The sequence below is a fragment of the Orcinus orca genome, chromosome 2 (assembly GCF_937001465.1).
Source record: "Orcinus orca chromosome 2, mOrcOrc1.1, whole genome shotgun sequence".
NCBI classification, from domain to species: Eukaryota; Metazoa; Chordata; class Mammalia; order Artiodactyla; family Delphinidae; genus Orcinus; species Orcinus orca.
The window spans coordinates 157,064,040-157,091,069 of NC_064560.1; the positions used below are offsets into that span (position 1 = coordinate 157,064,040).

Below are 27,030 nucleotides of genomic sequence, written 5' to 3' on the forward strand. Positions count from 1 at the left end.
TACCACTGAATTTATGTGACTCAGACCAATGAAAATTTCAGATTATATTTGTTACTGGAGTTGAGTAGTCTAAGAAGTACTTTTTTAGCTTCCTAATCATATTAAATGTATAAATAATTATCATTTCTAATACTTGCATTATCTTAATGAAGCATGTACAATAAAGCATCATTTCAACCATGAAGTTCCTGAGGGCAGATGATTGAAGAACCATGAGATTAACCAGGCTAACTTCAAAGCTGATTTGGAATGTTGTACTATTTATTACTCTAAGCAATTATATTAGTCAAATATAAATGTTCAGAGTACATTTTCATTAGGTGCTGTATGTATGTCCAGCTACTTCCAAATGCTGTCTTAGTCTTTCTTGGTCTTCATACAGTGTGATTGTTCAATAAATGTTTAATAGATAGGCTTATTAAAGTTTTATTTATTATACGTAATGTAAAAGAATGGAAATGAAGGTAGGTTAAAGTTGAACGGACAAGGTAATTGAAATAATTTGGAGTATAATTTAAATAAACTTCTTCGTTAATTTGGAAATTTTAAAGTATGTGACCACAACATAAAATGGGTTGAAATATATCACTATGGAGGAAATAAGAACATCATCATATTATTGGTTTCTGGATTCTTTGAAAAAGACTATTAGCTTTAGTCTAGTCTAAAAATAGAGCCGATAAAACTAACTTAGCTACCTTATTTATTAACTCAATAAATATCTGGGTTAAGCAAGTGCTTATACAAGTTTTCAATAAGATGTAGAACAGAGTATAAGTATGATTATCATTGGCTAAAATAGTGCATTATTATATGGAAGTTTTTATAGAATTTTACTTTTTTTCAATGATTCGTTTACTCATAATCTCCATCATGTAGGAAAAATACTATTACAAAATGTTGCTGACTTATCCGTTTCAGTGTGAAATAAGAAATTTTAAATCATATTGGTCTGAAAATTCTGTCACTGAGTTAAGGTAACATGGAGAAAGTATATGTTTTTCTAGGACTATGATTAAATCAGGTCTTGGAAACTAGTGAGTTAACTTTGATTTGGCTTAAGTAAAATATTGTTCATATTAAGGATGAATATTTGATAAACCCAGTATTATGACTGCTGGCTCCTCTGTAATTCAGGGCACAGCAGGGACAGGCTCTGACCATTAGGAAAATGCTGGCTTGTGTTGGGGTTTTGCTGGTAGAGTGATGTCTCTTAACTACAAACAGAATTGTGGTTAAGTTGTTGAAATGAAATTCTAACAAATTTTTATATTTTTTATTTCATTATTAGGCTATCAGCTGCAAAGGTCAACACAGCATATCGTACACTCTGTCAAGGAATCAGACTGTGGTGGTCGAGTACACACATGATAAAGATACGGATATGTTTCAGGTAACATCTTTCTTTTTTCCATGGAAACTTTTAGCACATTTTTCCTTCGATTCTCTATTTTGATATGTAGTCAGAACTTCTAGCACAGTAGTGTTTGGTGATGTCCAAGGGGAAAAAGGTGAGGATAATATTTAAATTGTTCCTATTTGGTTTTCAAAAGACTAAGAAAACACTTAATTCTAAAAATGCAGAAAGAAATTATAAAGACTACATTCTCAGGTCTCAGTGCAATAAAAAAGAGACTCTAAAAACAAGAACAAACATTTTTAGAGCCAGCTACTTTTAAAAGTTAACATGTTCAAAATACTTCCTGAATAACACTTGAACCAAAGAGGACATCAAAACTACAATTATAGGCCTTTTAAAAAATAACTGTGGAAACATTTAATAGCATAACTCATGAGATGTGACTGATGTTGTATTCGGAAGAAAATGTAAAAACCTTTAAGTGCTTTTATTATTTGGAAGGAAGGAAGAAACTCAAGGAACTAAACATTGATCAGAAAAAGTTCCTTTTAAAAAATGACAGTAAGAAAGTAGAGGACAGTTTGAGAAGGATAGGTGTTCACTCTTCTCTAAACGTTTGATAGATTTCCCCTGTGAAGCCATCTGGTCCTGGACTTTTGTTTGTTGGGAGCTTTTTAATCAGTTTCAATTTCAGTACTTGTGATTAGTCTGTTCATACTTTCTGTTTCTTCCTGGCTCAGTCTTCGAAGGTTGTACCTTTCTAAGGATTTGTCCATTTCTTCCAGGTTGTCCATTTTATTGGCATAGAGTTGCTTGTAGTAGTCTTTTATGATCCTCTGTATTTCTGTGGTATCCGTTTTAACTTCTTCTTCTTCATTTCTAATTTTACTGATTTGAGCCCTCTCCCTTTTTTTCTTGATGAGTGTGGCTAAAGGCTTATCAATTTTGTTTATCTTCTCAAAGAACCACCTTTTAGTTTCATTGATCTTTGCTATTGTTTTCTTTGTTTCTATTTCATTTATTTCTGCTCTGATCTTTATGATTTCTTTCCTTCTACTAACTTTAGGTTTTGTTTGTTCTCTAGTTGCTTTAGGTGTAAGGTCAGGTTGTTTATTTGAGATTTTTCTTGTTTCCTGAGGTAAGATAGTATTGCTGTAAACTTCCCGCTTAGAACTGCTTTTGCTGCATCCCATAGGTTTTAGATTGTTGTGTTTTCATTGTCATTTGTCTTTAGCTATTTTTTTTGATTTCCTCTTTGATTTCTTCATTTATCCATTGGCTGTTTAGTAACATGTTGTTTAGCCTCCATGTGTTAGTGTTTTTTACAGTTTTTTTTCCTGTAATTTATTTCTAATCTCATAGTGTTGTGATTAGAAAAGATGCCTGATGTGATTTCAATTTTCTTAAATTTACTGAGGCTTGATTTGTGACCCAAGATGTGATCTATCCTGGAGAATGTCCATGTGCACTTGAGAAGAAAGTGTATTCTGCTGCTTTCAGATGGAATGTCCTATAGAAATAAACTGTACTCCAATAAAAATTTTAAAAAAAGAAAGGACAGGCTCAAGAATAGTTTTAGTGGTATATAATTGAAAGTCCAGAAACACATCAAAAGCAAGCAGAAGGAAGGAAATAATACAGGAAAAAATTATCAATTAATTTAAAAAGAAGGGAATTAATAATATATCCAAGATTTGGTACTTTTTTTTTTAATTGAAGTATAGTTGATTTACAGTGTTGTGTTAGGTTCAGGCATACAGCAAAGTGATTCCGTTATACATGTATATACACACAGAAATATATTCTTTTTTCAGATTCTTTTCCATTATAAGTTATTACAAGGTATTGAGTATAGTTCCCTGTGCTATACAGTAGGTCTTTGTTGGTTATCTGTTTGATATATAGTAGCGTATATATGTTAATTCCAAACTCCTATTTTATCCCTCCCCCTGCTTTCCCCTTTGGTAACAAGTTTGTTTTCTATGTCTGTGAGTCTGTTCAAGGTTTGGTACTTTGAAACAACAGGAAATTAAAATTAAGGCTAATAAAGGGAAAAAGCAAACACAGATTCAACCAGGAGGCTTTGCATTTCTATATGGAGAGTTAAATTATTAAATGATGTTGAAACAAATGTCAAAAAAGTATCGTAGATACATCAAAAAGGGGAAATAGGGAACTCCCTGGCGATCCAGTGGTTAGGACTTGGCGCTTTCACTGCTGGGGCCCAGGTTCAATCCCTGGTCGGGGAAATAAGATCCCGCCAGCCATGTGGTGGGGGCAGAAAAAGGTGGGGGGGGCGATAAATAGTTCTGAAAAATAAGAAAACCTGCTCAGCCTCGCTTATAAAAACAGAAATGTGAATTCAGATCACACAGAGGTACCATTTTTTACTTACCAGATTGGCAGAAATCCAAAAGGTTTTGTCAGAGGTGTGCGGAAGCAGATGCTCTCCTACATCCTATAAATTAGTCTGACCTCTATGGGGCAGTGACTTGGAAATACCTATGAAAAATACACAGTGCTTGCACTCTGACTCAGCTTTTCTTTCTAAAGCTCTCCTCTTTCTAGAGATTTACCCCCGAGATACTCCTGCATACATCCAAAATGACATTTTTACCAACTTATTGCTTGTAGCGTGGTTTCATGGTATAAGATTGCAAACAACCTAAATGTCTCTTAATAGAGGACCAGTTAAGTAAACTCAGGTACAGCCATGCAGTGGAGGCCTCCAAGGCTGTACAGCAGAACTAGGAAAAGCTCACACAGCCTCATACAGTCACAAAAAGAGCTCCAAACATATTTAATGAATTAAAATTAATGATTAATATATTGAGGCTTTGATAGTATTATATTCAACTAAGGTTACTTAATGTTAATAAATTAATGTTATTAAACATATTAAATAGCATATTAATTATTAGATAGCAAATTAGTACAGTTAAATGATTTAGATATGCTTATATGCTTGAAAAGTCTCCAAAAGGATAAACAAGACGTTACTAATAGAGCAGTGGTTTTTGTGGGGAAGAGAACTGGGCAGGGTGGTATCCAGGGAGGTATTCCATGCTTTTTTATCTTTGAACCTTGTGAATGTGTTAGCTATTTAAAAAACCTGAACAATCCTATATAGATACATAGATGGATAGATACATAGATGGGTAAGGTGAGTCGCAGTCAGAGATACAGGCATAGTTACTTAAGTGCCAGTACATCAAAAGTAACATGTGTGGTATTTAGACACATTATTAACAGTGGTTTTACTCTTCATGCCATTCCATTTTATAATATTCTAAATGTTTTTTTCCTTCTCATTCTCCCAAAGAAAAAGCTCTCCCTAGATAAACATCTGCATATGCTTCCTTGTTGATATTTTTATGGAACTCTGTAATAATTTCTTTAATACTTTCCAAAGTTATACATCTTGAATATATAAGATTTTTTACTAATGTGTTACATGGGTAGAAGATTCTCAGTACTAAAAACATAAATCCAGAAAATTTTACAGTTGTTGGTAGGACATTTTTTTACCACTTAAAATCAACAAGTTACTGTGGTTGCAAGTTTGTTTCATTGCTATTCTTCAGTGACATGTTGAGACAGAAATGGTGTGTTCTTCACTATTGTGCAGTCACATTCTACTCAAATTGTTCACTCTCTTCCTTCTCACCTAATGCAGAATGAATTAAAGATTTAGCTGGATTTTTTCAGCTTCCTGTTAGTTCTTTTTTCTTCCCACTTATTGTGGTAAGAACACTTAACATGAGATCTATCCTCTTGACAAATTTTTAAGTGCATGATACAGTATTTAACTATTTTAACTGTTGTACAACACATCTCTAGAACTTACCCGAACATCTTGTGTAACTGAAACTTTATGCCTATTGAACAACATCTCCCATTTCCCTGTCCCCGCAGCCCCTGGCAACCACCATTCTACACTCTGTTTCTGTGAGTCTGACTATTTTAGACACCTCATGTAGTTGGATTCGGCCTTCTGTGATTGGCTTATTTCACCTAGCGTAATGTCCTCTAAATTCATCCATATTATCGCATGTGACAGGATTTCCTTCTTTTTAAGGCTGAAGAGTATTCCATTGTATGTATATGCCGCTTTCTCTTTCTCCACTCACCCATTAATAGGCACCTCGGTTGCTTCCATATCTTGGCTATTGTGAATAATGCTGCAATGAACATGGGCAGCAGATACTGCTTCGAGATCTTGATTTCAGTTCTTTTGGATAAATACCCTGAAGTAGGTTTGCTGGGTCACATGGTAGTTTTATTTTTAATTATTTTTTTGAGGAAGCTCCATTACTGATTTGAACTTCTAAATGCTTTATGCATACCTCCCATTTCATCACACAGAATATTAAAAGACTCAAGATTTAATAAAATTAATAATTTTTTACTGCTTCATCAAAGCATGCATATCCCTCCCCCACCCTTACCCCCTATGAAATCAGCATTTTCTTTAACTGCAAATGCAGGGCGGTGAGGAACACGGTGACCATCAGTACAGCTCGGTGCCACTGCTTTGATTCCCGCTAAGGCACATCATTGTTTTATCACCATCAGAGCAAATGTCAGCATCTTCATATTTATTATGAAACCATCATATTATGGTTCATATTATGAAACCATGGCTTCATGGACCTGGCCCCTTAAAAAGGCCTCAAGGACCCTCAGAGGTTCATGGACCACACTGAGAAATATAGCAGTTTTTACTATACTGACCTCTTAATTTAATAACTGAGAAATCTGTGTCTTTGAAAGAAAAGGTAACTTAACCTAAGGGCAAAGATGGCATTAGTGCAGAACTAAAGGTTTAGGTCTCCTGAGTTCTCCATTCTGTACATAGTACCCACTCAGTAACTTTAAATAAGGCACGATCGTTCAAAAGGAATTTATAGACGTATGAAGAAAACATAACCCATTTGTTATTTTTACTAAAATAATCTGATTCCTTTTGCAGACTAACTGGACATATTGGAGGATTAATGTCAGATCACTCTAAGCAGAGTAGAATTAAGCAACTCTTAGAAGGCCCTGAAAAATCAAGCTTGTTTTAATTTTTTCCTCCTTTTAACAAGTTTACGTGTCTAAAACCTACCACTGACAAAAATCACTGAGCAACAGCACTGCAGCTTCATACTTCTCAAGTATGGACCTTGGTGTTGAGGGCTGTTCATTTTAGCCATTACCCATTAAAACGATTTGTAGGTTAATTGAGCATTTAAAAGCAGAACATCAGAATGAACCAAAAACAGGGCCTTGTGCTGCATTTCCCACAGTGGAATCAGATAATAGGCTCAGAACGCGGAAGTACTAGTGCCTGAGAAGGTCAAACCTAGATCTAAATTTAGGAGATGGGTTAAGATTAACAACATCTGAGTTAGTATAGCCAGAATAAGATCTTAGTAATTATTTTCTAGAATAGGGGTAAATAAAGAGAAAAGAGCATAGGTATTGAGAAAGTAAAATATAAAGAAGAATATAGTTTAGAAAAGGAATCAAAGGCAAAGACGATTCTGATCTTGGGGGCGTTAAGGAAACTGAGCAGGTCCTGAAACCAGAGTTAGCGGTCATTTCCCCCTCTGGTTTCTCAGTTTCATATACTTCAGACCTAAGTGCTGCAATGCCTTATGTTTGGTTTTTATGGTTTGGGTTTTTTTTGTTTTTTTTTTTAGTTAGTTTATAGTAGTTCTAGATGGTAACATTTCATTAGCATCTATTTAGTTGAGAAAAATGTTAAAGAATATTTTAATAATTATTTCCTAAAACATTGTACTCGTGTGTGTTTGTGTGTCTCACAGGGTTCAAGCTCACTGTCATAATCCTCCATTCATCAGTTTCATTTCTTGAGCACCTACTGTGTCAGATGCTCATCTAGTCACTGGAGGTAGACAGCTCCCCTCTCATGGAGCATATATTCTAGACGAGGCAAAGAGACCACAGATAAGCCAGCAGTGCCAGGGCCCCAAGGCGGGAGCAGAGCGAAGGAAGATGGAGGTGACATGAGATGAACTCGGAGAGGTAGGCAGAAGCCGGGAGAGTAAGGGGCCTTTAGGCCAAGTAAAGACTTTGGGTTTTATTCTAGGAGTTTGTTGGAGGAATTTAAGCAAGGGAGAGAGAAAATCCAATTTATATTTTGTTACGATATCTCCAACTACTGTCTAGAGAAAAACGTAGGAGGCAAGTGTGAAAACAGGGACACCAGTTTGGAGTCTAAGGCAGAGCAAGCCAAGTAAGAGCTGAGGGCAGCTAGAACTAAGGTGGGGAAACGCGCAGGGACCGAAGATGCATTTTGGAGGAAGAGTTGATAGAATTTACACGAGGTTAAATGTGGGTGTGGAGGAAAAATCCAGGGTGATTCTTGGGTATTGATCTTTTAGCTTGAGCAAATTGGGTGCCAGTCACTGACATAGGGAACCTAGGGGTTGAAGAGGATCCAGTGTAACATTTGAAACATGGTACATGTGAGATGCTTATTAGAGATCCACGTGGAGATTGGGTCTGCTAATCTGAAGCTCAGGGAGAGATCAGGGCTTTGGGGCTAAAATGGGATTTGGTGAGGTTACCTGGGGGAGAGAACAGAAGGGGAAGGGAAAGGGGCTGTTGGCCAACTAGCCTGGAAAGGTTTCATTAACTTAATACCAGGTACAGATATACCAGGACATGTAAGCCCTGGAAACCTCAGCAAGCGGGGTTTCAGTAGAGCCGTGCTGAGAGTTGGGGTGGCTTCAGAATGGGTCACGGGGATGAGTAAGGAAGCAGGGGGTAGTAACTGGTGGCAGGTTTTTCCGGAAGTATTGCCATTAAATGAATCCGAGAAATGGGGCTATAGTTCGAGAGGTGCTCTCAAGCAAAGGAAAACATTTTCAGAGATGAGAGACGAGTCTAGAACGGTGCTATTCAAACTGCCCAGCCAAGCGGTGAAACGTCTGTTAACGGTGCAGGATGAGACAAGTAAGCAAATCGAGAAGGAACGCGTTTGGAACCTTGTAATAGCAGTTTGGCATTCCTGAAACATCCATGCAGATGATCATTTTTCTAATACTCATTTTTGTTATATTTTTAAAAGCTATTAAGTGACAAGTTGAAATTTTAAAAACTAACCAAAAAAATGTTTGATAGCTGACAGTGTGATCCAGTCATAGAGAGAAATTGATCATTTCAGGAGTAAAATCCTTGGAAAGGGGAGAAGAGTGGGATGCGAAGCACGCGTGGAGAGATTGGTCATGGATAGGAGCAGCGATAACTCATCCTTGTCATAGCAGGGAAGTGAGAAAATAAGGTTACAGATGCAGGGACGAGGGTAGGATTGGTCCAGGAAAGGTGAAGGAGGACCTTTTGGGTGCTTTCACACCATTTTACCTGTGCTGACTTTGATTGACAACCAGGTAAACCCAAACTTTTCTCATATATGTACGCAACTGAAAGTGCCCAGTGATGCTGTATATGTGCATATCCGTCAGCAGCAGGGAGTAAAATTCTCCCCGTGGCTACTATGTGAACATCAGATGAAATTCAGATACATCATGGCTGGTCCACATGACTACCCTTAAAATAACGTAGAGTTGATCCAATAGTCAAAAGAAAGGACAGGCTCCAAGTCTTCCACATTGGGTGAGTTTTCATTAGGAAAGTGGCTTAGATTTTTTTTTTCTTGGCAAAAGCAACATGAGGTTTGTGTCCTAAAGTATAGAAATATGCTAACACTCTACAGGTTAGATTTAAGTGGAAGTGACTTGATAAACAAATATTAAATGACCAGTCAGGTTAAGTATCATGTCTTGAAATAATTGACCTTAGCAGTATGTTCCAGTTGGAATAAAAATGTCATGTTTTACAGGCAATTTCAGTTGATTCATCAAGACATTAATTTAATAACATTGGGATGAAATCAGAATGGCCTTTCTTGAAGAGAGTAATCTCTATAGACAAGGAGTGGTTGTGTGACATTCTGCTGGAGCATGGTTTGAGCTTTGAGCTTTGAACAGAGTTTGAAAAGTCTTCGCCCTCTTCCACGGAGGTGACAGAAATTAGATCATAGCCTGTGTCTTTGTGAGAGCTCTGGGTTTTGTGTGGTGACCAGGCAATTTTAGAACTTCTCACATTTTACTCCTAAGCCTTCATTGGAATCGAGGTTCAGGACAGATTTGTTCCTGAGTTTGGAGTAGTCTCCTGTATACTTTCCTATATTTGTGAAATATTTTGCAGAGTATCTTACTTTTCTAATTAAAAAAAAAAAAAAAACCTAAAGTGAAATAAACAGAAAAAGACAGATGTGTAATATCACTCACATGTAGAATCTAAAAAAAAAAAATAAAAATCATAAAAACAGAGAGTAGTTACCAGGGGCTGGAGCGGGTAGGGGGGCACATGGAATTGGGGAGATATTAGTCGAACAGTACAAACTTCTGGCTGTAAGATGAGTAAGTTCTCCGATGTAATATACAGCATGGCGATTGCAGTTAATAATACTGTATTATATACTTGAAAAAGAGAGTAGCTTTAAAAAAAGGTTTAAAAACATTCAGCAGTCTGAATCAGTAGCGCTTCTGAGTTACACATCCAGCTTTTCAATGAATCTAGCAGAGGGAAGGTTCTGCAACTTTAGAAAGATAAACCGTATGATATGATTTTATAATCTCTCTAATTCAAGTTTTATGTTGCATTTTTCAACAAGTTACATGTTTTCTAAACCTGTATGTTCAGGCAATAGGCATCTATTCAAGGTGATAAGTTTCAGTGAACCCCATGGTTTAGTTTATTCCAGGCACATTTCAATACGACAAGAAATTAAGGGTTGTAAAAAACAAAAGCAATAGATGTCTGTTGTCTGTTGGTTTAACAGAGATAGTCTGTGCATGCAAATGTGTATGTGAGATTTACAAAATAAATTTAATATTGTTCCAAAGCAAACAGACCTAAATGATGCAAGATATATACATTTTGTTATATTTATTTCACCTTTATTCATTTGGACAAAAAAGTACTACACTGCTTATGTTTTAGATGGAATTTTGAGATCAGGATAAAGATACCTGGGAAATTGACTTTGGAGGCCTTATACGTACACACCGGGGGTTCTGTCTGTTCCTTCCATTGACAATTTCAGAATCAAAGTCACTTGTTAGGAGAGAACATTAATATCATATTTAACAAGAAATGATTTGTTTACATATAAATTATTTTAGTTTAAGACGTATCTTTGGCATATATAACATTTATCACTGTTTCCTACTTAGAGATTCATAGAACATCATTACATAGACGGTTTAATGTTTTGTCGTGAGGATTTCCTTACCTGTAAACAAATACTTCCCAGTTCACAGGACACAGCAGTACCTGTCTTATTTGGATTTAGTGAATATGAAAAGCTTTGTTAGAACTCTAAGATCATGCTAATGAAATATATTCTTTCTGGCAGCATTTAAATCTTACCAAGGAAAGTAAGCCAATAAAATATTATTGGCCACTTTTTAGACTGTCCCAGGACAGTTTTTTTTAAAATCCAAAATTGAAATGTTAGGATCAGCTTTTTAAATCTTTCATATGACTGCATCTCAAACTTTGAGCTGACCTGTATAGCCCTTTACATCACTCTCATTTACGCTGAGTGACAGAAATAGGCATTGGGGTCTCATGTCTGAGGTAGGGCTTGTTCTCCCTCTGTGCCATGAGTCACTGGTGGATTCACTTAGTGTGGAAAACCAGTCCTTGGAGCTGGGCAAGAGTGGGGGAAATAGGGCTTTTGTTGGCTGGCTTCCTTTAAAATCTTGGGGTTTTTCCCACCTGGAAATACAAGAAAAAAAAAAAAAAGAATGATTTTCTATGAAAGTAATAAGTAATGTTTCTACCTGATCAGAAACCTGTTTGGATTGAGATCTATTTTCCTCTAGAATAGAAAATTGGGTTATTCTTAACATTTAAAATCTTATGGTTGGTTACCATAACATCTCCCTTAAACAAGAAAAGGAGCAGACTGAAGATTTTTTCATTAAATTCTGACCTTCATAGTAGAGATAATGAATGTTAAAGGATCCTGAACACTCATTTCGTGTGATGAATGTGGTGACATCCTATTTTGCAAGTAGATCCTGAGTATAATTTGATTTATTTAGGTGGGCAGATCAACAGAAAGCCCTATTGACTTCGTCGTTACAGACACAATTTCTGGCAGTCAGAACAACGACGAAGCGCAGATTACACAGAGCACCATATCCAGGTTTGCCTGCAGGGTAGTCTGTGACAGGAACGAGCCGTACACAGCACGCATATTCGCAGCCGGATTCGACTCTTCCAAAAACATATTTCTTGGCGTAAGTACTATTAATCGGTACGTTGTTTCTAGAAAAACACCCATTATCATCATATATAACATTTAATTGTGGCCAAAACATTTGCCTTGCACAATGCTTCTGGTGAGATTGTAGTTTTCATACAACCAGCTTGAAAAGCTATCATTAAAAATCTGAACATAATTGTCGTTACTTGTTATTTGTTACATTTGCTATATTAAGTATAATAGGTACAGTAATTAACTTTTGTAAAGTATGTGTATTAACATACATAATGTATTTCAGAAGGAAAATGGTCAGATCTAGATAATCGGGGTGCAAAAGAAAATGTTATTCCTTTATTCATTCAAAAAATTGTTACGTAGTGTTTGCTTTGTTCCATATTGGGTGTAACAGATGTGATATCACAAAGAACAAAACAGACTAAAAATATCTCCCTTCATAGAATGTCCGTGTAAATAAAACCCCACAGTTTTAGTGAATATCCAGTTTTAATATAGTCCCCTTTTTGAATCAGGATATTTTTGCGGGGGGGTGGAGAAAAACCTCACTTTAAAATGGCCTAAATGGTAATAAAAATGTATCACGTTGCAAGAAGCGCCCAGGAAGGCCAGCTGCAGGCTTGGTTGGTGCAGTGTTCTGTGACATCCGGGGAGCCAGGTTCATTCCATCTTGCCCTCTGCCTCTGGGCACATCAGCTTCCTCAGGCGAGGTCCTGGCGGCGGTGGGATGGCTCCTGCACTTCCACCAGCCCCCACAGCATGACAGCTTCCCGCTGAAGAAGGGCAGCAAAGGCACTGTTTCTTCCTCGTCTCTTTTAAAGAACCAAGAAACCTTTCCAGGAAGCTTCCCAGAAGGACTCACTCAGGCCTCACTGGCCAGAACTCAGTCACATGCCCACCCCTAAACCAGTCATAACTGGCTTATTTATCCTCATCAGATTTACCCAAGTCATGTGAGCAATATCTGGCTCTGTGGCCAGGCGTCCACGAGCATCTGTCCTGCCGTTACATCCAGCCGCTTGTGCCTTCCATCCTTGATGATGTAACACTGATTCGTATGAAAACAGAACAGAGTGGCCACAACTCGTTGGCTTAATATATTTTGAAATTTTGTTTGTTTAATAAAAAACTTCTTCTCTTCCTTCTAGTACTTCCCTGATAATGAGTTCATACAAAGCATTTTTAGATAACAGGATGAAAGCACTGCACAAATAGAATCGAAGAATACATACTGTATTCCTGGAATCACCTGGGGGCAGGGGGTGGTTTGAACAAGAATCTGTGAGGGAGAGGTTCAGGCATCAGGTTTTGTTTAAGTGCCCAAGGTAAATATGTCTCCAGCGATAAATCATTCATCTATTTTTGCACTTCTTTCATTTTGTCGGACTAACTGCATTTTTTATCCTTCTGATTATTAGCTTTAAGTAGAAAATGAAAATTCCTCACTTTCCTCCCCTCTGCCCTTAACCCAATAGTTTAAAGAGATTCTAGAATCTTTTTGTGTTGAACATAATCTTTTCTGTGGTATGCTCTCCAGGAAAAGGCAGCAAAGTGGAAAAACCCCGATGGCCACATGGATGGGCTCACGACCAATGGTGTCCTGGTGATGCATCCGAGAGGGGGCTTCACTGAGGAGTCCCAGCCTGGGGTCTGGCGCGAGATCTCTGTCTGTGGAGACGTGTACACCTTGCGAGAGACCAGGTCTGCGCAGCAAAGGGGAAAGCTGGTGAGTGGACTTCATGCAAATAAGGCATGAAACTACAGACACCTAACTCGAAAGCTATCATTTTCCTCCCCTGAAATTCAAAATCTTTGTACAGGTCTTAGGGCTGTGTACCATTGACCCAGGAGAACAAGAATTTTCTGAGCCTCCAAAAGTAAGAGGGAACTAGCCTTCTTCCCTTTCATGATTAAGCTTTTCCAATAGTGGAAGAAAATTACCTTTTGCTCCTAACTACCTTAAGAGCACAATCTTATTAATATACTTCACCACAGGTTTCTGCTTAAATTCACTTTAAGAAGAATAAACTTATTTTTAGTGTAAAACTTTACTAATTTGGAAAACTCCTGAGCAGTCTAAGACTAATTAGTAAAAATTTTGAATTAGAGAATTATTTACTACACTTTCTGGGACTAAAAGATAATTAAGTTAGCTTTTTTTTCTTTTCCCTTGAGTTAATAGTAAGAAATTAATATATAATTCCCTATATGATTCACCAAAGTCACAGTTACAGCTTTTTACTTGAAATAGTTCGTATAGTACGTTGACTTGGCATGTTTGTATTTTTTCTATAAATATTACTACTTATCCCAAATGCCCTAAAGCGGTTGGGTTTTTAACCCTTTCTTCAATGGAGAATAATTTTTTTTAAAACATCTTTATTGGAGTATAATTGCTTTACAATGGTATGTTAGTTTCTGCTCTATAACAAAGTGAATCAGTTATACATATACATATGTTCCCATATCTCTTCCCTCTTGCATCTCCCTCCCTCCCACCCTCCCTATCCCACCCCTCCAGGCGGTCACAAAGCACCGAGCTGATATCCCTGTGCTATGCGGCTTCTTCCCACTAGCTATCTACCTTACGTTTGTTAGTGTATATATGTCCATGCCTCTCTCTCGCTTTGTCACAGTTCACCCTTCCCCCTCCCCATATCCTCAAGTCCGTACTCCAGTAGGTCTGTGTCTTTATTCCTGTCTTACCCCGAGGCTCTTCATGACATTTTTTTTTCTTAAATTCCATATATATGTGTTAGCATACGTTATTTCTCTTTCTCTTTCTGACTTACTTCACTCTGTATGACAGACTCTAAGTCTATCCACCTCATTACAAATAGCTCAATTTCGTTTCTTTTGATGGCTGAGTAATATTCCATTGTATATATGTGCCACATCTTCTTTATCCATTCATCCGATGATGGGCACTTAGGTTGTTTCCATCTCCGGGCTATTGTAAAGAGAGCTGCAATGAACATTTTGGTACGTGACTCTTTTTGAATTTTGGTTTTCTCAGGGTATATGCCCAGTAGTGGGATTGCTGGGTCATATGGTAGTTCTATTTGTAGTTTTTTAAGGAACCTCCATACTGTTCTCCATACTGGCTGAACCAATTCACATTCCCACCAGCAGTGCAAGAGTGTTCCCTTTTCTCCACACCCTCTCCAGCATTTATTCTTTCTAGATTTTTTGATGATGGCCATTCTGACTGGTGTGAGATGATATCTCATTGTAGTTTTGATTTGCATTTCTCCAATGATTAATGATATTGAGCATTCTTTCATGTGTTTGTTGGCAGTCTGTATATCTTTTTTGGAGAAATGACTATTTAGGTCTTCTGCCCATTTTTGGATTGGGTTGTTTGTTTTTTTGTTATTGAGCTGCATGAGCTGCTTGTAAATTTTGGAAATTAATCCTTTGTCCATTGTTTCATTTGCAAATATTTTCTCCCATTCTGAGGGTTGTCTTTTGGTCTTGTTTATGATTTCCTTTGCTGTGCAAAAGCTTTGAAGTTTCATTAGGTCCCATTTGTTTATTTTTGTTTTTATTTCCATTTCTCTAGGAGGTGGGTCAAAAAGGATCTTGCTGTGACTTATGTCATAGAGTGTTCTGCCTATGTTTTCCTCTATGAGTTTGATAGTTTCTGGCCTTACATTTAGGTCTTTAATCCATTTTGAGCTTATTTTTGTGTATGGTGTTAGGGAGTGATCTAATCTCATACTTTTACATGTAGCTGTCCAGTTTTCCCAGCACCACTTATTGAAGAGGCTGTCCTTTCTCCACTGTACATTCCTGCCTCCTTTATCAAAGATAAGGTGACCGTATGTGCATGGGTTTATCTCTGGGCTTTCTATCCTGTTCCATTGATCTATATTTCTGTTTTTGTGCCACTACCCTACTGTCTTCATTACTGTAGCTTTGTAGTATAGTCTGAAGTCAGGGAGCCTGATTCCTCCAGCTCCGTTTTTTGTTCTCAAGATTGCTTTGGCTATTCGGGGTCTTTTGTGTTTCCATACAAATTGTAAAATTTTTTGTTCTGGTTCTGTGAAAAATGCCAGTGGTAGTTTGATAGGGATTGCATTGAATCTGTAGATTGCTTTGGGTAGTAGAGTCATTTTCACAATGTTGATTCTTCCAATCCAAGAACATGGTATATCTCTCCATCTGTTTGTGTCATCTTTAATTTCTTTCATCAGTGTCTTATAATTTTCTGCATACAGGTCTTTTGTCTCCTTAGGTATGTTTATTCCTAGATATTGTATTCCTTTTGTTGCAATGGTAAATGGGAGTGTTTTCTTGATTTCACTTTCAGATTTTTCATCATTAGTGTATAGGAATGCAAGAGATTTCTGTGCATTAATTTTGTATTCTGCAACTTTACCAAATTCATTGATTAGCTCTAGTAGTTTTCTGGTAGCATCTTTAGGATTCTCTATGTATAGTATCATGTCATCTGCAAACAGTGACAGCTTTACTTCTTCTTTTCCGATTTGGATTCCTTTTATTTCCTTTTCTTCTCTGATTGCTGTGGCTAAAACTTCCAAAACTATGTTGAATAAGAGTGGTGAGAGTGGGCAACCTTGTCTTGTTCCTGATCTTAGTGGAAATGCTTTCAGTTTTTCACCATTCAGGATGATGTTGGCTGTGGGCTTCTCATATATGTCCTTTATTATGTTGAGGAAAGTTCCCTCTATGCCTACTTTCTGCAGGGTTTTTATCGTAAATGGGTGTTGAATTTTGTCAAAAGCTTTCTCTGCATCTACTGAGATGATCATATGGTTTTTCTCCTTCAGTTTGTTAATATGGTGTATCACATTGATTGATTTGCATATATTGAAGAATCCTTGCATTCCTGGAATAAACCCCACTTGATCATGGTGTATGATCCTTTTAATGTGCTGTTGGATTCTGTTTGTTTGTTACTATTTTGTTGAGGATTTTTGCATCTATGTTCATCAGTGATATTGGCCCGTAGTTTTCTTTCTTTGTGACATCCTTGTCTGGTTTTCGTATCAAGGTGATGGTGACCTCGTGGAAGGAATTTGGGAGTGTTCCTCCCTCTGCTGTATTTTGGAAGAGTTTGCGAAGGATAGGTGTTAGCTCTTCTCTAAATGTTTGATAGAATTCGCCTGTGAAGCCATCTGGTCCTGGGCTTTTGTTTGTTGGAAGAGTTTTAATCACAGTTTCAATTTCAGTGCTGGTGATTGGTCTGTTCATATTTTCTATTTCTTCCTCAGTCTTGGCAGGTTGTGCATTTCTAAGAATTTGTCCATTTCTTCCAGGTTGTCCATTTTATTGGCATAGAGTTGCTTGTAGTAACCTCTCATGATCTTTTTTATTTCTGCAGTGTCAGTTGTTACTTCTCCTTATTCATTTCTAATTCTGTTGATTTGAGTCTTCTCCCTTTTTTTCTTGATGAGTCTAGCTAATGGTTTATCTATTTTGTTTATCTTCTCAAGGAACCAGCTTTTAGTTTTATTGATCTTTGCTATTGTTTCCTTCATTTCTTTTTCATTTCTTTCTGATCTGATTTTTATGAATTCTTTCCTTCTGCTAACTTTGGGGTTTTTTCGTTCTTCTTTCTCTAATTGCTTTAGGTGCAAGGTTAGGTTGTGTATTTGAGATGTTTCCTGTTTCTTAAGGTAGGATTGTATTGCTATAAACTTCCCTCTTAAAACTGCTTTTGCTGCATCGCTGCATCCCATAGGTTTTGGGTCGTCGTGTCTCCATTGTCATTTGTTTCTAGGTATTTTTTGATTTCCTCTTTGATTTCTTCAGTGATCACGTCGTTATTAAGTAGTGTATTGTTTAGCCTCCATGTGTTTGTATTTTTTTACAGATCTTTTCCTGTTAATTGATAGCTAGTCTCATGGCGTTCTGGTTGGAAAAGATACTTAATACGATTTCAATTTTCTTAAATTTACCAAGGCTTGATTTGTGACCCAAGATATGATCTGTCCTGGAGACTGTTCCATGAGCACTTGAGAAAATGTGTATTCTCTTGTTTTTGGATGGAGTGTCCTATAAATATCAATTAAGTCCATCTTGTTTAATGTATCATTTAAAGCTTGTGTTTCCTTATTTATTTTCATTTTGGATGATCTCTCCATTGGTGAAAGTGGGGTGTTAAAGTCCCCTACTATGAATGTGTTACTGTCGATTTCCCCTTTTATGGCTGTTAGTATTTGCCTTATGTATTGAGGTGCCCCTATGTTGGGTGCATAAATATTTACAATTGTTATATCTTCTTCTTGGATTGATCCCTTTGTAGTGTCCTTCTTTGTCGCTTCAGTAGTCTTTATTTTAAAGTCTAGTTTGTCTGATATGAGAATTGCAACTCCAGCTTTCTTTTGGTTTCCATTTGCATGGAATATCTTTTTCCATTCCCTTACTTTCAGTCTGTATGTGTCTCTAGGCCTGAAGTGGGTCTCTTGTAGACAGCATATATATGGGTCTTGTTTTTGTATCCATTCACCCAGTCTGTGTCTTTTGGTGGGAGCACTTAGTCCATTTACATTTAAGGTAATTATTGATATGTATGTTCCTATTACCATTTTCTAAATTGTTTTGGGTTCGTTATTATAGGTCTTTTCCATCTCTTGTGTTTCTTGCCTAGAGAAGTTCCTTTAGCATTTGTTGGAAAGCTGGTTTGGTGGTGCTGAACTCTCTCAGCTTATGCTTGTCTGTAAAGGTTTTAATTTCTCCATCAAATCTGAATGAGATCCTTGCTGGGTAGAGTAATCTTGGTTGTAGGTTTTTCTCCTTCATCACTTTCAGTATGTCCTGCCAGTCCCTTCTGGCTTGCAGAGTTTGTGCTGAACGATCAGCTGTTAACCTTATGGGGATTCCCTTGTGTGTTATTTGTTGTTTTTCCTTTGCTGCTTTTAATATGCTTTCTTTGTATTTAATTTTTGACAGTTTGATTAATATGTGTCTTGGCATATTTCTCCTTGGATTTATCCTGTATGGGACTCTCTGTGCTTCCTGGACTTGATTAACTATTTTCTTTCCCATATTAGGGAAGTTTTCAACTATAATCTCTTCAAATATTTTCTCAGTCCCTTTCTTTTTCTCTTCTTCTTCTGGGACCCCTATAATTCGAATGTTGGTGCGTTTAAAGTTGTCCCAGAGGTCTCTGAGACTGTCCTCAGTTCTTTTCATTCTTTATTCTGCTCTGCAGTAGTTATTTCCACTATTTTATCTTCCAGGTCACTTATTCGTTCTTCTGCCTAAGTTATTCTGCTCTTGATCCCATCTAGAGTATTTTTAATTTCATTTATTGTGTTGTTCATCATTGTTTGTTTCATCTTTAGTTCTTCTAGGTCCTTGTTAAATGTTTCTTGCATTTTGTCCATTCTATTTCCAAGATTTTGGATCATCTTTACTATCATTATTCTGAATTCTTTTTCAGGTAGATTTCCTATTTCCTCTTCATTTGTTAGGTCTGGTGGGTTTTTACCTTGCTCCTTCATCTGCTGTGTGTTTCTCTGTCTTCTCATTTTGCTTATCTTACTGTGTTTGGGGTCTCCTTTTTGCAGGCTGCAGGTTCATAGTTCCCGTTGTTTTTGGTGTCTGTCCCCAGTGGCTAAGGTTGGTTCAGTGGGTTGTGTAGGTTTCCTGGTGGAGGGGAATAGTGCCTGTGTTCTGGTGGATGAGGCTGGATCTTGCCTTTCTGGTGGATGAGGCTGGATCTTGCCTTTCTGGTGGGCAGGTCCACGTCTGGTGGTGTGTTTTGTGGTGTCTGTGGACTTATTATGATTTTAGGCAGCCTCTCTGCTAATGGGTGGGGTTGTGTTCCTGTTTTGCTAGTTGTTTGGCATAGGTTGTCCAGCACTGTAGCTTGTTGGTCATTGAGTGAAGCTGGGTGCTGGTGTTGAGATGGAGATCTGTGAGAGATTTTCGCTGTTTGATATTATGTGCAGCTGGGAGGCCTCTTGTGGACCAGTGTCCTGAGGTTGGCTCTCCCACCTCGGAGGCACAGCACTGACTCCTGGATGCAGCACCAAGAGCCTTTCATCCACCCGGCTTAGAATAAAAGGGAGAAAAAGTAGAAAGAAAGGAGGGAAGGAAGAAAGGAAGGAAAGAAAGGAAAGAAAGGAGGGAAAGAAAGGAGGGAAAGGAAGAAAGAAAGAAGATACAGTAAAATAAAATAAAGTAAAATATAATAAAGTTATTAAATTAGAAAATAATTATTTAGAAAAAAAAGGGATGTATAGAACCTTAGGAAAAATGATGGAAGCAAAGCTATACAGACAAAATCTTACACAGAAGCATACACATACACCCTCACAAAAAGAGGTAAAGGGGGAAAAATCATAAATCTTGCTCTCAAAGTCTACCTCCTCAATTTGGGATGATTCGTTGTCTAAAGGAGGGAGCGAGGGAAGGAAGGGAAGGAAGAAAGAATGTAAAGTATAATAAAGTTATTAAAATTAATTATTAAGAAAAAAATTAAAAAACAAAAAAACACGGACAGATAGAACCCTAGGACAAATGGTGGAAGCAAAGCTATACAGACAAAATCTCACACAGAAATATACACACTCACAAAAAGAGGAAAAGGGGAAAAATAAATCTTGCTCTCAAAGTCCACCTCCTCGATTTGGGATGATTCGTTGTCTATTCATGTATTCTACAGATGCAGGGTACATCAAGTTGATTGTGAAGCTTTAATCCGCTGCTTCTGAGGCTGCTGGGAGAGATTTCCCTTTCTCTTCTTTGTTCTCACAGCTTCCAGGGGCTTAGCTTTGGATTTGGCCCTGCCTCTGCGTGTAGGTCGCTGGAGCCGTCTGTTTTTTGCTCAGACAGGACGGGGTTAAACGAGCCGCTGATTCGGGGGCTCTGGCTCACTCAGGCCAGGGGGAGGGAGGAGTGTGGGGGCGAGCCTGAGGTGGCAGAGGCTGGCGTGATGTTGCACCAGCCTGAGGCGCCTCGTGTGTTCTCCTGGGGGGCGTTGTCCCTGGATCCCAGGAACCTGGCAGTGGCGGGCTGCACAGGCTCCCTGGAAGAGGGGTGTGGATAGTGACCTGTGCTCGCACACAGGCTTCTTGGTGGCGGCAGCAGCAGCCTTAGCATCTCCCGCCCATCTCTGGGGTCCACGCTTTTAGCCGCGGCTCGCGCCCACCTCTGGAGTTCCTTTAAGCAGCGCTCTTAAACCCCTGTCCTCGCACACCAGGAAACAAAGAGGTAAGAAAAAGTCTCTTGCCTCTTCGGCAGCTCCAGACCTTTTCCCGGACTCCCTCCCGGCTAGCCGTGGTGCACTAACCCCCTGCAGGCTGTGTTCATGCCGCCAACCCCAGTCCTCTCCCTGCGCTCCAACCGAAGCCCGAGCCTCAGCTTGCAGCCCCGCCCACCCGGGCGGGTGAGCAGACAAGCCTCTCGGGCTGGTGAGTGCCAGTCGGCACCGATCCTCTGTGCGGGAATCTCCCCGTTTTGCCCTCTGCACCCCTGTTGCTGTGCTCTCCTCTGCGGCACCGAAGCTCCCCCCTCTGCCTCCCTTAGTCTCCGCCCGCGAAGGGCCTTCCTAGTTTGTGGAAACCTTTCCTCCTTCACAGCTCCCTCCCACTGGTGCAGGTCCTGTCCCTATTCTTTTGTCTCTGTTTTTTCTTTTTTTCTTTTACCCTACCCAGGTACGTGGGGAGTTTCTTGCCTTTTGGGAGGTCTGAGGTCTTCTGCCAGCGTTCAGTAGGTGTTCTGTAGGAGTTGCTCCACGTGTAGATGTATTTCTTGTGTATCTGTGGGGAGGAAGGTGATCTCCGCGTCTTACTCTTCTGCCATCTTCCCCTCCGCCCCGAGAATAATTTTAATAACTTAAATAGGAGACTTTGCAACCTAAGTGTCCATCGACAGATGAATGGATAAAGAAGATGTGGCACATATATACAATGGAATATTACTCAGCCATAAAAAGAAACGTTATTGAGTTATTTGTAGTGGGGTGGATGGACCTAGAGTCTGTCATACAGAGTGAAGTAAGTCAGAAAGAGAAAAACAAATACTGTATGCTAACACAGATATATGGAATCTAAAAAAAATGGTTCTGACGAACCTAGGGACAGGACAGGAATAAACACACAGAAGGAGAGAATGGACTTGAGGGCATGGGGAGGGGAAAGGGGTAAGCTGGGATGAAGTGAGAGAGTAGCATTGACATATATACACTATCCAATGTAAAATAGCTAGCTAGTGGGAAGCAGGTGCATTAAACAGGGAGATCAGCTCAGTGCTTTGTGACCACCTAGAGGGGTGGGATAGGGAAGGTGGGAGGGAGACGCAAGAGGGAAGAGATATGGGGATATAAGTATAGGTATAGCTGATTCACTTCGTTATACAGCAGAAACTAACACAACATTGTAAAGTAATTATACTCCAATAAAGATTTAAAAAAAAGAAAACTAGGAGGCTTTGGCTTTCTGATCTTGCCGTAAGCATGGGGCACAGCACTAAAAGGTTCTTAATTAAAAGTACTGGAGTGGAAATTTTATTAATTGTTAGGTAGAAGCTAGAACAAGAGAGAACAAATAATTTCTTCCAAACCACCAGAGAAAAAATATAGGGAATACAAGATGTGATCTAGCATTTTTTCAGAGAGCAGCATGATAACCGAATATTCCTAAGATGGAAAACGAAGGTGGGGGACTATTTTACTAACTTGGTTTGCTATTCTCTACTGGATGTTTGTTTTTCAGGAATTGTTATTTTTATTCCTAGTTTACACCATTATTCAGTTGCAGGTATAGCTTCTGCCTTTTATGATAAGGCCCAATCTTGAGCATCATGGCTGAGTAAATATGAAAAGCATTTTCTAAGAAAGCCAAACAAATTGAATAAACTTTGTTTAAACACTTTGCAAGAGATTGTAAATAGGGAAGAGAATGTGAAGGCTGTTTTTCCAAATAACTTTGTGTTTCTGATCATCACAAAACTGAGCTAGGTTGCCCTAAGTAGGGCATCATTATAACAGCAATAGTAAGAAGTCGGTGTATGTTTGCTGAGTGCAGACACTGCATTAACATTTCAGAGACATTAGCTCATTTAATCTGCACATCAGCCTTGTCAGAGAAGTGGAATTATCCCCATCTTATGGATGAGGAAGGTGTAGCATAGAGAGGTTAAAGAAGGTGTAGCATAGAGAGGTTAAATAATGCCCAGTCACAGAGTTAGAAGGTAACAGCAGATGGGATTGAAACACAGGTCCTCCTGCTTTAAAGCCTGAACTCCTGGCTTCTACTCAGTACCATCATGTGGGGAGTCACACCTGGCTCTCACCATCACGAGAGCATTGCCTCCCTGGGCAGATAGAAAGCATACACTGGGTCCTGGACAGCACATCACAGGATGAGTTTCTTGTCTACTCTGGTTCATGTATTTTGTTCACAGATAGAAAGAGCACATCAAAATAACACCTAAGAGGGAAAACAGGCTACTGTTTGAGCAGCCACTGTGTATTAGTGGTTCTGAGGTCAGGCCATAGGTCCAAGTCCTGGTCTACCACTTAGTAGATCTGCAGTCTTGAGTCAGTGACTTGACCTCTCTGTACCTGGCCTCACATCCAGGTAACCGGAATAATGCTAGTATATATCCTTTAGGATTACTGTGAGAACGAGTAAGATTGGAGCAGTGCTGTACCCAGGAACAGTCCATAATTGGTTGCCATGATTAAGCAGGAGCTAGGAACTGGAAAACTGGCAGTGACCAGGATGTCCAGAGCTCTGCCCTCGAATTGTGGAGTCTGGAAAAGGTTACAGGCAAGACCTCAAATCATTAGGATATTGTGTGATAAGCACAGTCATAAAGAAAGTACTGAAAGGCACAGGAGTCCCTCAGAGGGACACCTGTCCTAGACATGGGAGTCAAGAGTGTGTGGAATATAGAAGACCACAGACTGAAAATTTGTAAGATGTTGTTTACCAAGAACTGCCCTACAGGAAGGAAAAGGAAGGTTGTTTAACAACGTGGCCCGGGGGCAGAGATAAGATGGCAGAGTAGAAGAATGTGAGCTCACCTCTTCTTATGAAAACACAAAAATCACAACTAACTGTTGAACAACCATCAACAAAAAAATCACTGGAACCTACCAAAAAAGATATCCTACATCCAAAGACAAAGAAGAAGCCACAGTGGGATGGTAGGAGGGGAGCAATAACGATAAAATCAAATCCCATACCCACCATATGGGTGACCCACAAACTAGAAAATAATTACATTGCAGAGGTTCTCCCATGGGAGTGAAAGTTCTGAGCCCCAGCCTGGGGTTCTGGAAATGGGAAGAGGAGCCCCCAGAGCATCTGGTTTTGAAGGGGTTTGATTTCAGGACTTCCAAAGGACTGGGGGAAACAGAAACTTCACTCTTGGAGGGCACACACAAGTTCTCGTGCACACCAGGAACCAGGGGAAAAAGCAGTGACCTCATAAGAGAACCAGACCTACCTGCTGGTATTGGAGGATTTCCTGTGTAGGCAGGGGTGGCTGTGGCTCACTGCAGTGACAGACACTGGCAGTGGTAGTCCTGAGGAGTACTCATTAGCGTGAGCCCTCCTGGAGGCCACCATTTTCTCACCAAGACCTGGCCCCACCCAACAGCCTTGTAATGCCTCAGGCCAAACAACCAATAGAGCAGGAACACAGCCCCAGCCATCAGCAAACAGGCTGCTGAAAGTCTTCCTGAGCACACAGCTGTGTGCTAAACACACCCCCTGACACAGCCCTGCCCACCAGATGTACAAGACCCAGCTCCATCCATCAGTGGGCAGGAACCAGTCCCTACCACCAGGAAGCCTGCACAAGCCTCTTAGGCCAGCCTCATCCACCAGGAGGCAGACAGCAGAAGGAGAATTGCAACCCTGCAGCCTGCAGAATGGAAACCGCAATTACAAAAAAATTACACAGAATGAGATGCCAGAGGAATACGTCCCAGACAAAGGAACAAGAAGAAACCCAAGAAGAACAACTAAATGAAGTGGAGATAGGCAATCTACCCAAAATAGAATTCAGAGTAATGATAGTAAAGATGATCCAAGATCTCAGAAAAAGAATGGAGGCACACACCGAGAAGATACAAGAAGTGTTTAACAAAGACCTAAACAAACTAAAGAACAAACAGAAAGAAGTGAGCAATACAATAACAGAACTGAAAAATATACTAGACGGAATCAACAGCAGAATAAATGAGGCAGAAGAACAGATAAGTGAACTGGAAGACAACATGGCGGAAATGACTGCCATGGAATAGAATGAAAAGAAATGAGGATAGTCTAAGAGGCCTCTGGGACGAAATTAAACACACCAACATTCACATTACAAGGATCCCAGATGGAGAAGAGAGAGAAAGGACCTGAAAAGATATTTGAAGAGATAATAGCTGAAAACTTCTCTAACATGGGAAAGGAAACAGACACCCAAGTCCAGGAAGTGCAGAGAGTCCCAGGCAGGATAAAGCCAAGGAGGAACATGCCAAGACACATAGTAATCAAACTGACAAGAGTTATAGACAAAGTATTGAAAGCAACAAGGGAAAAGCAACAAATAACATACAAGGGATTTGCCATAAGGTTATCATCTGATTTTTCAGCAGAAACTCTACAGGCCAGAAGGGAGTGGCATGATATATTTAAACTGATGAAAGGGAAGAACCTACAACAAAGAATACTCTACCCAGCAGAGCTCTCATTAAGATTAAATGGAGAAATCAGATTTACAGACAAGCAGAAGCTAAGAGAATTCAGCATCACCAGACCAGCTTTGCAACAAATGCTAAAGGAACTTCTCTAGGCAGAAAAAAATAAAAGGCCACAAGTAGAAACAAGAAAATTATGAATGGAAAAGCTCACTGGTAAAGGTAGGAAATCCTCCACACACAAATATGATATCAAAACCAGCAATCGTGAGAAGTGTACAAATGCAGGACACTGGAAATGCATTTGAAAGTAAAAGAATCTTATTTATATATAAGCTGTATTTGAAATTAAAAACACTCTTGTTTATAGACTGCCATCATGGTAACCGCAAACCAAAAATCTACAATAGATACATGAAAAAGAAAAAGGAATCCAAACACAGTAATAAAGTTAGTCATCAAATCACAAGAGTACAAAAGAGGAAGGGGAGAAAAAAGACCTACAAAAACAAATCCAAAGCAATTAACAAAATGGCAGTAGGAACATACATATCAATAATTACCTTAAACATAAACAGATTAAATGCTTCAACCAAAAGACATAGACTGGCTGAATGGATACAAAAAACAAGACCCGTATATATGCTGTCTACAAGAGAACCACTTCCGATCTAGGGACACATACAGACTGAAAGTGAGGGAACGGAAAAAGGTATTCCATGCAAATGGAAATCAAAAGAAAGCTATAGTGGCAACACTCATATCAGATAAAATAGACTTTAAAATAAAGACTGTTACAAGAGGCAAAGAAGGACACTACATAATGATCAAGGGATCAATCCAAGAAGAAGATATAACACCTGTAAATATACATGCACCCAACATAGGAGCACATCAATATATAAGGCAAACACTAATAGCCATAAAAGGAGAAATGGACAGTAACACAATAATAGTGGGGGACTTTTAACACCCCACTTTCACCAATGGACAGATCATCCAGACAGAAAATCAATAAGGAAACACAGGCCTTAAATGACACATTAGACCAGATGGACTAAATTGATATTTATAGAGCATTCCATCCAAAAGCAGCAGAATACACATTCTTTTCAAGTGCACATGGAACATTCTCCAGGAATGACACATGCTGGACCACAAAGTGAGCCTCGGTAAATTTAAGAAAATTGAAATCATATCAAGCATCTTTTCTGACCATGACACTATGAGATTAGAAATCATCTAAAAGAAGAAAAAAAAAAAACCTGTAAAAAAAAAACCACACAAACACATGGAGCTTAAACAATATGCTACTAAACAGACAATGGATCACTAAAGAAATCAAAGAGGAAATCAAAAAATACCTGGAGACAAATGAAAATGAAAGCACCACAACCCAAAACCTATGGGATGCAGCAAAAGCAGTTCTAAGAGGGAAGTTCATAGCAATACACTCTTGCCTCAGGAAACAAGAAAATTCTCAAATAACCGAACCTCACACCTAAAGCAAGTAGAGAAAGAAAAACAAACAAAACCCAAAGTTAGTAGAATGAAAGAAATAAAGATCAGAGCAGAAATAAATGAAATAGAGATGACGTAAACAATAGAAAAGAGCAGTGAAACTAAAAGCTGGTTCTTGGAGAAGATAAACAAAACCGATAAACTTTTTTAGACAAACTCATCGAGAAAAAAAGGGAGAGGGCCCAAATCAGTAAAATTAGAAATGAAAATGGAGAAGTTACAGCTAAC

At 38.8% G+C, this 27,030-nt stretch overlaps 1 protein-coding gene across 1 annotated transcript in view; it reads left to right on the forward strand.

Annotated features, from left to right (window-relative positions):
- The window catches only part of PELI2 (pellino E3 ubiquitin protein ligase family member 2), a 214,227-nt gene that overhangs the window by 178,354 nt on the left and 8,843 nt on the right, over positions 1 to 27,030 (forward strand). Inside the window, exons 3-5 of the mRNA XM_004279319.3 lie at positions 1,292 to 1,393; positions 11,488 to 11,685; positions 13,204 to 13,392. Of these exons, the coding sequence (XP_004279367.1) occupies positions 1,292 to 1,393; positions 11,488 to 11,685; positions 13,204 to 13,392 (489 nt within the window). The remainder of the gene's footprint in view (positions 1 to 1,291; positions 1,394 to 11,487; positions 11,686 to 13,203; positions 13,393 to 27,030) is intronic.